Genomic DNA, 12,028 nt, shown 5'->3' with positions numbered 1-12,028 from the left:
AAAATGCTTGTCCCTTCGGACGGAGGGAGTATTTACTTATAAGAGCATTAGACCGTATTCTTCACTCAACGAGAATAATTCCTCTAGTTGAACTACCTACCAGTGAACCTTTAGAATTTGCACAGCCTTCAAGAAGTTATGACTTGTTCATTTTTTCTCTAAAACAATACCGTGTGCAAGCAAATTTTCACCAAGGATAAATAAAACTCAGGTTAATCCAGTGTGGCCAGCAAAAATCTTGTTATTTGCTCATTTGCCTTGGATTTCCTTAAAAATATATTGGCTCAAACTCATGTCTGTTCAGAACAGAAAAACCATTGGATTGCTTGTTGAATCCTATGGCAAATAACAACAGGAATCCGCATAAACAATCATTTGCATACTCCACCTGAATTTAGCCGGAATTTGAGAAGAGGAACGGATGGAAGGTCCATGCAAGACCCAGAAAGACACTTTCCATGAGGTCTAGCCTCATGTAAGGATTGCTCCAAAATTCCTGCGGACAGGTTCATTCCAGGCCTATTTGATTTGCATAACCCTAAAAAGTGCATGAACATGAAAATTGCAGGATTAAAGTGTCGTCCATCATGCCTTCTTGAATACTATAGACTTTATCACACCATAGCAAACCTGAACAATTTTTCAAAGAGGTCCGTGTCAAATGGTTTTTCCTTTAACATATAGTAGAAAATACCTCATAAGAAAACTTCCTAAATGCAACCCTACAGACCACCAACATACGAAACCTTCCTAAGGATTACAGTCCTTCAAAAGTCCTATGAATATCCTTCTGAAACAAAGAAATCTGGATCCGCAGGAATTTCATAGGATTCCTGCAATGTCATTCAATTGTTCCAAGGGGCTCTTGTAGGAAGAACATTCCTAACTACCGAGAATTCTCCAAAACTCTTGTGAAAATCCTATAACCCAAAGAGGCCCCAAAAACAGTGTTCTGGTGAACAGTATATGCTTGTTCAAATGCTTGTTGCACACAAGCAATCAGTTCACATCTAGTTAATTTACAAGATGACTATATGTTCTTAATTAGATATTCATTTATATCAGAAGCTAATAAAAAATACTCCCTCCGTCCCAAAATAAGTGACTCAACTTTGTACTAGCTCTAGCTTTAGTACAAAGTTAGTATAAAGTTGAGTCACTTATTTTGGGACGGAGGGAGTAACTTATTACCTTCTGTAAGGACAACAAAAGAAGAAGAAAAACACAGGAATAGAGCCAAAATGGATTTCCACACTATTTTTGCCTTTTTTTTTAACGAAACAGAATTCCCCATGAGGTTATACCTATTTATCATTTCTTCTAAAATCCTAAGAACAGGCCTCAAGAATTTACAAACAATATCACATATATGAAACTATCTATCGTAACTTCCAAACACCGGGAAACTTCCAAAAATAATGACACTTCCTCACATTATTTCCTACTTATGAGCATAAGAGAAGTGTACGTATCATAATTTTAGAGCATCTCCAGCCGTTCGGCCCCCCAGGCGCTTGAAATATCGCCGCCTGGGGGCGCGCCGGCGATATTTTCGGCGTGGGGGCGGTCGGTTGGGAGACGCCGTCTTTTTGAAAAATAAACTCGGCCAAAATTCAGCCAAAGACGACAAAATTCGGCCAAATTCGACACATATTAGGCGATTTCATTGATATTTGTACATAAAAACTTAAAAATATAATGCAAAACTAAAAACATAAAAAAAACTACTTCGCCGCCATCCCCCGCCGCCCCTCCTACAGGCCGAAGAACGCGCGGAAGGCATTGTACTCGCCGCCGTCGTCGGCCTTCTTCTTCACGCCGCCGCCGTCCGTGGTGCACCCCTGCCCTGCGTCACCTTGGCGGACGGGCTTGGTTGGCGGTGGTGGTGCGTCGTCGTTGTCACTGTCCTCGAGGACGATGACACCGCCCTCGTCGCAGCCGCGGCGACGAGCAGCGAACTCCTCAAGGGCGCGGCGCTGGCGCTGTGTCTCCAGCCGGACGTAGTCCTCGCGCGCCCACTTGATGGCAGACTCGTCGTCGAGGGCGGCCGTGTCGTTGTGCTCGCTCTTCACGGCGACGAGCCCTAGCTCTGTCTTGGGCTTGACGAGGCGGGAGGAGGAGCCACGACCGCCCTCGTTGATGACGAGGGCGCCACCGCGAGTGCGCTGCCCTAGCGGCGTCTCCACGGGTTCGGCCTTGACGGTGGCGAGCGCCGGCGATCCGGACGAGTGGGAGTGGGAGGAGGAGGACGAACCTCCCGCCATGCGCTTCGGCAGCCAAATGCCGCCGCCGCTCCGGCGGGGGACAGGTGCTCGAGGCCGAAGTGCAACGTCCGCCCGGGGACGCCCCACCACAGGCAGCGGCCGTCGGCGTTGTGGCGCCCCGCTCACCGGCGCGTTGTTGGTGGAGGCGAGCTGCTCCTCGTGGCGGCGTCAGAAGTACGCCGCCCAGATGGCGTGGTTGTCGGCGGCGTACTCCGGGCGGCCGCGCACCTCCTCCGGCAGGGAGGCCCGGACGCGTTCGATCTCGTCATGGAAGTAGGCGGGGTGCTCGGCATCGGGCTGCGGGGGGACTGGGACGCCTCCAGGTAGTTGGCCTCATGGAGGAGGTGCGCCTCCCACTCGTGCAGTTGGCCGCCGCACCGTCGTCGGGGAAACGCTTACCCATCGGACAGTGTAGACGAGGTGGCTAGTGTCGGGAGGAGAGGGAGACGGGATGGGGCGGCGGCGAGGAGAGAGGGACTGCGAGCGAACGAGAGCGTGTCCACCGGCGAGGAGGGGTGGCTTTTTACAGCCGCCGGGGGGCGGCAGACGTGTGTGTACGCATGGCTGGAGGGGGACGGCGCGTCGCCAGGCCATCACTACGCCGCCCGTGGGGAATCAATGGAAGGCTGACCGGCGGCAGCCTTGGCATTGATTCCCCGCGGGAAACGAGGCGATGAGGAAGACGAGACGCGGCTGGTCGCTGACTCGGCGGGCCCGTGGGACTTTCGCACCAAAAACGCTTCCCCCAGCGCCCCCGGGCGTCCCCCAGCGCGCCGGGTTCGGCCTCGGTCCGCCGGCGCCAATTTCGGCCCTAACCAGCGAAATTTGTGCTTCCGGGGGCGCGACTGGGCCGTTTTTTAGACGCCGGAGGTAAAAAAGGGCCTTGGGGGGCCTTGTTGGAGGGGGGGGGGGCGAGTGGAGGTGCTCTTATATCATTAACATATTGAGTAAACTAGCATGTTAGTCTAACTGTGTAAGGCTTGAATAAGTGCCATTAACTTGTTAACAAATTGACTACTTAACTAGAAATGCAAATTTTCATTGTAATCCCAGCTTTCATAGTGTCACAATAACTACAAACAACACATTCTTACTACTGTAGAAACATAAGTTCGCAAGACATCAAACAGAAAAAGAATGGGATAATATGTCTCGTAATGATGTCAGGACAAGTACACAAAGTTACAACACATGAGTTTACCTCGAGATCAGGTGTAGTATTGTAGTACATGTTCAAACATGTGCTCTTGAACATCCAAATATTTGCCCAATGATACATTTCTCGGTCTTTAGCTGGTAGGTCGTTGATACATCACCCATTAGTATTCTGCAAACACAATTAGGACTATTTGTCCAAAAATGTTTTTTGTTCAAAACAGGAGATCTGCTATGTGCAATCGATGTATCACCCATCAGTATCTCTACAAATGATATGGAATATAGGACTACTTATCCAACAGAAGTTGTGTGTCCCCATTGACAGCTTCACCATTACTCCTCCATTCATTTAATTTCTTTGAGACCTTGTTGTTATCATAAACACCATGAACCTTATAATGCCACACCATCTTCGATACATCATCCTGTGGTGAACTTATCTCCCGTCGTTTGATTGTCTTGTGAAGTTCGCAGAAGAACTTTGGATCTTGCAGTTTGATATACTCATGCAATACAAGCTCATGGTGAGGTACCCAGTTCCTAGGGAAAGTTGTATAATCACATGATGGAATTGATGACATGCGCGCAAATTGTACACCCTCAATAATATCAACAACCCCCATCCTCAAGAGATCAGAGTATTCTGGTGCATCATTGTTTGTGCTCTCCCTCAACGGGCAGCTGAGATCACGCGATGCAATCTTGTAAACCTTAGCACGGGATTTTAGTCTATACCTTGCCGCATAAAGCTTTGCCAAAGAGCTCCGTATAACATATCCGCAGAACCCTACAATCTTCTTCCGGTTGTCCGCATACCTATACCAATCAGCCATGGTCTCAAGAAATTTGTTCATCTGAGAATTAGTGTGCGCCTGCCCAGAGTACAGCATTGGTGAACATGGCAGTGGCTCAGGATCCCTGTCCCCCTTTACAAGCTCAAGCTTCCTGAAATGCCTTATGCACCTCTGCAAGCTTGCTGTGACAGATAACAATGTTCCAATACCTTTCTCACTCACAATGTTCCCTCCACTGGCAGTGTATCGCAAGGTTGGGTAGATGACCCGGCGAGCAATGACATGATCCAAGAATTCAATCCCCCTTGTGATGTGCTCAATCTCCACAGACGAATTCTCTGGCCTCAAACCAAATGTTCTCTCACAAAACTCCATTAGTTGCCTCCTTATCTCAACCACGTCCTCTCTCGGCCCCCGGACTCCAATCAAGACATGAGAGCCAAATCTAAGGAAATCCATTTTCCTGGTCTTCTCCCTCCCACTTGACGGAACAAACTCAGGCCAAGATGGATTATGGCATCCTTCATCGCCCGCCTCCTTCCATATCGAATCATGCCTTGATGGGCGGAAGTACTCGTTAATCCTCTCCTCCATCCACCAATCCAACTCGTTAAGGCACACATTGGCGAGCAATGGACTAATTATCCCGCAATGCCCATATTCCGGAATGTGACACGCCTGTTCTGGGGCGAACCCAAAGAACAGTCTCAGCCAATATGGGTCTGGCTTGGGCTCATCCTCATTAAGCACCTTCTTCTTCCTGCTCTTCCTGAGCACCTTCCTTTTCAGCCTCTTCTTGGTTAGTCCATCGAGATCCTTCTCCCTTGGCGGCACAGACCCGGGCCGGACGGGGGCGTTGAGCGCCGACTTGAGCAAAGACAGCACCTTGCGATCAGAGACGGCCTTCTCCACACAGGACAGAATGGTGTCTGACGATAAGGCGTCGACCACGGTTGTGAGGTCTGCAGTGATGAACCAGAGGTAACCGGCGAAGCCGGAGCGAACAGAGCGGATGGCGGTGTGGGGCCCGCGTCCAGGGCGGAAGGCGTGGGACTTGGGGGAGAATCGGGGCTCGAAGACGGGTTCGAGGAGCAGGAGGAGGAGCTCCTGGACGACGTGGTCCTGGAAGGGGGGCGGGGCATTGGCTAGGCGGGCAGTGAGCTTGCGGCGGGAAACGGGGACGGTGGAGGGGGCGTCGGCGGGGGAGCGGAGGAGGAGGTGGGTGGAGGCGCCCCAGGGGAAGGCGGGGTGGCGGCGGAGGGCGGCGGCGCGGAGGCGGAGGAGGGAGTGGAGGGTGGGGAGCGGGACGGCCTGGCGCGGCGGGAAGGAGCCAGTGGCGTGGGCGCAGGCGCGCTGGTAGGAGAGGAGCCAGAGGTCGAGGCGGGAGGCGTAGCCGGAGAGGTTGGGGAAAGGGGTGGACGGCGGGTGAGCGAAGGCGCGGCGCCACAGCGAGGAGAGGAGGTCGATGGGGTCGTGGACGAGGAGAGCGTAGGGGTCGGGTAGGGGGCTCTGGTCGGCTGGTGGAGGCGGTGCGGGGCGGCGCCGGATAGGTTGGATGCCGGTGGTGGGGAGAAGACGGCGAAGCGCTGCGCGCGGCGACGGCATCGGAGGGGAGGTTTTTGTTCGAACAGGTGGTGGGCGGTGACTGTGGCTACACACACTCGGGTGGCCTGAGAGGCTGAGAGGCTAGGCTAGGCTAGGCGTCGGGCAAACCTGGCCATATGGGCCTGCTCGGCTCGGCCCAGCTGTAATAGGTCTGGCACAGCATGGCCGTGTCAGCCCGAGGCCTGGCCCCAGGGACCGGCCCGGCATGCCAGTTATAAAGGCCGGCCCGCGTTGTTTTTCGATCTTCTAGGCCGTTTGTTTTTCGGAAATTCAGAAAATTCCAAAAATTTAAAAAAAATAGAAAAAATCTAAACAAATAAGAAAAAAATATAAGTATTTTTTTCTAAAAAAGTAAAAATGTATAGGAAAAAAATAGTTACACGTCGGGCCATGCCTTGTCGGCCCACAGTTAAAAATTTTGTGTCATGCCCGGCCTTAAGGCCTGGATTTGGGATCGGTCTTGTTTTGTGGCGGCTGAAGGCTGGTCCAACCCTTTTAATTGAGTGTCGAGTCGGGCACGTACCGGGCCGAAATTCCATGCTCATGGGCCGACCCACGTTGCACGCCTCATATGGCCAGGTTTTGCGACTCGTGATGATTTCACTGATCGGTTGTCTCTAGATCTGTCCAATCTAAGAACAAACCAAAATCCAAAATGTCTGGATTTACAACAAGATTTTTTGGCTTGTAAGAGCAAATCTACCCTAGTTATGTCCACGGACAACGTCTGCCCACTCCTTAAATGTTGGCCCTGGAGGAAATATGCCTTAGAGGCAATAATAAAGTTGTTATTTATATTTCCTTATATCATGATAAATGTTTATTATTCATGCTACAATTGTATTAACCGAAAACACAATACATGTGTGAATACATAGACAATACATAGTGTCCCTAGTATGCCTCTACTTGACTAGCTCGTTAATCAAAGATGATTATGTTTCCTAACTATAGACATGCGTTGTCATTTGATGAACGGGATCATATCATTAGGAGAATAATGTGATTGACAAGACCTATCCATTAGCTTAGCATTATGATCATTACAGTTTCATTGCTACTGCTTTCTTCATGACTTATACATGTTCCTCGGACAATGAGATTATGCAACTCCCGAATACCGGAGGAACACCTTGTGTGCTATAAAATGTCACAACATAACTGGGTGATTGTAAAGATGCTCTACAAGTGTCTCTGAAGGTGTTTGTTGGGTTGGCATAGATCGAGATTAGGATTTGTCGCTCTGTGTATCGGAGAGGTATCTCTGGCCCTCTCAGTAATGCTCATCACTATAAGCCTTGCAAGCAATGTGACTAATGAGTTAGTTGCGAGATGAAGCATTACGGAACGAGTAAAGAGACTTGCCGGTAACGAGATTGAACTAGGTATGATGATACCGACGATCGAATCTCGGGCAAGTAACATACCGATGACAAAGGGAACAACATATGTTGTTGTGCAGTTTGACCGATAAAGATCTTCGTAGAACATGTAGGAGCCAATATGAGCATCCAGGTTTAGCTATTGGTTATTAATCGGAGATGTGTCTCAATCATGTCTACATAGTTCTCAAACCCGTAGGGTCCGCGCGCTTAACGTTCTATGACAATTTGTATTATGAGCTATGTGATTTGATGACCGAAGTTTGTTCGGAGTCCCGAATGAGATCACAGACATGACGAGGAGTCTCAAAATGGTCGAGACATAAAGATTGATATATTGGAAGGTTATATTCGGACACCAGAATGGTTTCGGAGTGATTCGGGTATTTTTCGGAGTACGGGGAGGTTACCAGAACCCCCCGAGAGAGTATTGGGCCTTCATGGGCCTTAGTGGGAAGAGGAGGCCGACGGACAGGAGGTGCCCCCCCTAGCCAAACCGAATTGGACTAGGAGAGGGGGCGCGGCCCCCCGTTTCCTTCTCCCTCTCTCTTTCCCTTCCCCCTTCTCCTACTCCGAAAAGGAAGGGGGACTCCTACTAGGACTGGGAGTCCTAGGACTCCCCTCTTTTGGCGCGCCCCTCTAGGCCGACCGCCTCCTCCCTCCTCCTTTATATACAGGGGCAGGGGGCACCACAAAGCACAACAGACAATCTCTTAGCTGTGTGCGGTGCCCCCCTCCATAATTTAACACCTCGGTCATATCGTCATAGTGCTTAGGCAAAGCCCTATGCCGGTAACTTCATCATCACCGTCGCCACGCCGTCGTGCTAACGGAACTCTCCCTCATCCTCAACTGGATCAATAGCACGAGGGACATCATTGTGTTGAACGTGTGCTGAACACGGAGGTGTACTTGGATCGATTGGATCGTGAAGACGTTCGACTACATCAACTGTGTTACTAAACGCTTTCGCTTTTAGTCTATGAGGGTACGTGGACACACTCTCCCGTCTCGTTGCTATGCATCTCCTAGATAGATCTTGCATGATCGTATGAAGTTTTTTGAATTACTACGTTCCCCAACAGGCCCATGCAACTACACTCATCATTTTCAAATTCTCAAATCCACGCAACCACATGCACATCGATCATTTGATGATACAAATACACAGGCGCACAGGAAGGGGATCCCCCTTGGAGGAGGTGATGCCTCTCCCTAGGTCAGCTGCACCAGGTGGAGTCACTCCCCAAAGCCTAGTCGCCCCATGTGGCTTGGGCACCAAGTTGTGGGTGAGGGGCACCCCGACAAATATGGGTTGTAGAGCCCATGCGACTGGCCTCCCACTTGAGCCTTGCCCTTGGGGCCGGCCCATGGTGCCCCTAGCATTTCCAGGAGGCTCCAGAGCCTTCCCATACTATCTGGGATTTATTTTACTTCATCTAGAACTTTCTAGTCTCCCAGTTTTAATTGGCTTTCTCTGAAATGCCACCGATTTCTTCGGAACACCTTCGGTTCTCTTTCTGAAACATTTTCAAACTTCCTGGAACTTTTCCGGTGAATTTGTCTCACAATCTACACTTCTAATTGTCAATAGATCATGATCCTTAATCAAGTGACCCCGTAGGTTCGGTAAAGTGTAGACATGAACCCGGAACTCCTTTCGATTCAATGATCAATAGCAAAATTGTGGACATTTGTATTGACCCCAACACCCACTTGGATAAATATCGAGTGAATTTGTTCCCGTGTGCTATTCCCTTTGCTTCACAATACTTTACAAATCCCCTGGTGAGATTTATCGGCATCTCATGAACCAACACTTGCTCACTACGCAGTTTCCTTGTTACTGGTTTTGCTTTCTTTTCTCGTTCCGTGTTCCAGCATCCCTGTGAACAAGTCATGGTGTGTCTGGCTAGATGATGATGAGCACCATCACACCGAGAGGCCCTAAGAATATCTCTTCATTGTCGAAGGAGCAAATCCCAGTCTTAAGCTATCAAGTCCCTTGTCACACTTTTCTGATGTTGTCGTTATAATCACCCTGTTACGCGCGACGTTTGACGAACCCCAAAATCCAATGTCCGGCATGAAGGAACTCGATACTCTAATGATATAAATAACTATGAAAATGTTAACATCTGTGTGATTATACTAATAACTAAATGACTATATGATCTCCTAGAATATAAATCGATTGGGTCAGTTCAACACATGTGTTCTTACAACAATGTGTCCTGAAAGTTGCTGGCATCCTTGTTACTAAACTATGCCCATGATCAGGAAAACAAAATCGTTATGCAACACTTGAGCTAGTCTTAGAGGCGAGACTACGAGTAATTTTACCGTTTATTATTCCACACATGCACATATATTTTTCTCTTAGCCTCGTAGTTATTGCAGACTCTAGAACCATTATAATTATAGCACAAAAATATATATTTATTACGTACATGAAAATAAGCAGTAGCTTTTATTATTGCCTCTACGGCATATTTTCTTCATACACAACTTGTCATCAGCTGCCACCATGTCTCTAGTTCCCACATAATAGCAACTTCACGAACAATACTCCAACTAGTTTGGAACACTAGAATACCCTCTCCACATCCTTCTGTTCGAGATATGCCCTTGAGCTGGTGGGATGATACTTCCTAATGTGCTTATGAATAAATGTAGTGCTTCGACGATATCAATGATGCATGTTGGCAAATTCACGATTTGTTTGTAAGATCTTACATTGTATGATATGCTATAAATAGTCCCAGTCGAAAAGTAATGTGTTGATTCACATCAAAACATACCGACATACAACACAATGGATGGCTTAGTGTCACTAGCCATGTAGTGTTGGATGGTAGCCGGGTTGCGTGAACCTAATCGTATGTGAGGTCGGCTATGAGAGACCGGAGCCGGGCTTAGATGGATATCAGGTCAGACAGACCCAACCATGAGAAGCGACATGTCATTTGTTAGTCTCTAGTGCGACATGCATTATGTGTCCTAAATCCGAGTTTCATCGCGTGGACTCAGGATGGTGACCGACCTACTTTGGGCTGATCAAACGCTGCTCCCTAACATGGGAGTTATAAAGGTTGGTTACATGCTTGTTTAGACCCATGCCATGAGACATGGTCATCAATATGGGCCCTCATGTAACCCGACCTGGTAAGCATGGACATGCGGCAATGATTATGATATAACCCGGTTTCAAGGTCGACATCAGAGGAACAAAAAGAGGTCGAACTGGAACAATGATGACCGATTCGCTTTGAGCCCGACAATGAAATAAAAGAAATAGAAGTGTGACACGTTGTACAAGTTCACCAAATCGGCTTCATTGTTCACTTAGAAGTATGACATGTTGTACACGTTTCATTTGGAGGGTGGCACGTTTTGCTAGAAGCTGCTACCAACTGATCAGGTCGGATGTGGTTAAGTCAACTTGAACCTAAGGGGTCACACACTTAAGAGAAGAGACCTGCAAGGTCGAATCTAGCTTTGTAGGTTAGATTTGACTTGGGCCGAATAGACTTTGGATCGAAGAGTCTTAGTTCGTGTTGGTGAGCTTACTGTTGTCTTACGAAGTGGTGCCATTTATGCTAGGGCGAGGGGGCAGATTGTCCCCTTTGCTGACAGACAAATGGTACTGTGACCAGGTCAGCTCTTCTTGAAGTAGGCGAAGATTTCTCCCCATTGTGTTTGTTATTTCTCACATGTTGGGAATGCCTTGGTCATCGAGGGCGTCGGCGGTATCAGTCGCGGCATTTTCTGTTTTAAATTTTATCATTTGTTTGCCTGTTGCGTATCATTTGTTAGTTGTGCTCCCGAGCACCATGTATCCGGTTTCCAGGCTCCTGAAAGTCATTTCCTTCTTGAAGGCGTTGCTGTTGAAGAATCTCATTGTTCATGTGGTGTCAAGAGATGATTGATGCGAACATGGTCGTTGTTGTAGTTTGTCGATCGTTATTGATCGCTTCGAGGTCTTTTTCTTTTTCCACGCTTAGGCATGCTTTGGTCTTGTATGATTTTGTTATTTGTCGCGGTTTTTTGTGTGTGTGCCTTGGTGTTGGCTGTGTGCATCCTGGTTATGCAGAAGTCGGGTATGTGCTCATTATGTTTTGTATTCACTTGATGCTTCATTTTGAGTCAATAGAATCCACCATTTATCGAAAAAAATCCAGTTCGACCGGGATTGGGTCTCATCCTTAGCTCCTCTACATGTGTTGGTTGGTCTTATTTTCTATGAAGCGGGTCGAAATCTATTTTCCGACGGCTGAAAGGTTTGCAAATAAACCATTGTAAGTGAAAACTTCGACTCATGTTTCACTTGCATCATTTCACTTTTCTTTTCTCAACAGAAACCGTGAAACTTGAAGAAGAAAATATTAGGCTTGCACAATCATCAGTCCCGAAGCTTAACTTGCATGCCACATGGACGGTAACACCGAGAGAGGTCGATCGAACGGCGCGATGATGCTGTTGCCGAAAGGCGTTGATGGAGCCATGGAGTAGACGCTACGGGACCAGCCTTGCTTAGATTATTACCAACTCTTGCATCCATCGAAGTCTATGGGAACTCACCAGTCACCGCCCGCATGAATATGAACCATTCATGCATGCTAATTGATCAATTTATTTATAGGGTTACTTGCATTCCCTTAAACCGCACGCTATAGCTCTAGTTCCATGCTCCAAAAGCATCACTCGGCAAGCTAGCAGTAAGCAGGCCGTAGGTCATTTTTCTCACTTGATAGGAGTAGGTCATTTTTCTCAAAAATAATTTTTTCCTGAAACTGTTAGACCGATAAATGGGGTTAAACAAATT

The 12,028-nt window shown here is 48.1% G+C and overlaps 1 protein-coding gene across 1 annotated transcript; it reads right to left on the bottom strand.

Moving 5' to 3' along the window:
• Positions 1-303: 303 nt before the first annotated feature.
• Positions 304-5,901, bottom strand: LOC123159551 (nuclear intron maturase 1, mitochondrial). The gene is made up of 2 exons (XM_044577380.1): positions 3,466-5,901; positions 304-630 (listed from the first exon to the last, which is right to left on the bottom strand). Exon 1 carries the CDS (start codon positions 5,819-5,821, stop codon positions 3,710-3,712), a length of 2,112 nt encoding a protein of 703 aa, XP_044433315.1. The 5' UTR covers positions 5,822-5,901; the 3' UTR covers positions 304-630; positions 3,466-3,709.
• Between the last annotated feature and the right edge of the window lie 6,127 nt (positions 5,902-12,028).

Source organism: Triticum aestivum, chromosome 7B (assembly GCF_018294505.1).
Source record: "Triticum aestivum cultivar Chinese Spring chromosome 7B, IWGSC CS RefSeq v2.1, whole genome shotgun sequence".
Taxonomy (NCBI): domain Eukaryota; kingdom Viridiplantae; phylum Streptophyta; class Magnoliopsida; order Poales; family Poaceae; genus Triticum; species Triticum aestivum.
This window is presented reverse-complemented; position numbering and strand designations above follow the sequence as displayed.

Bases quoted from the DNA above. Each gene is read 5' to 3' on its own strand.
- LOC123159551 (XM_044577380.1), bottom strand. From the start codon at position 5,821: ATGCCGTCGCCGCGCGCAGCGCTTCGCCGTCTTCTCCCCACCACCGGC.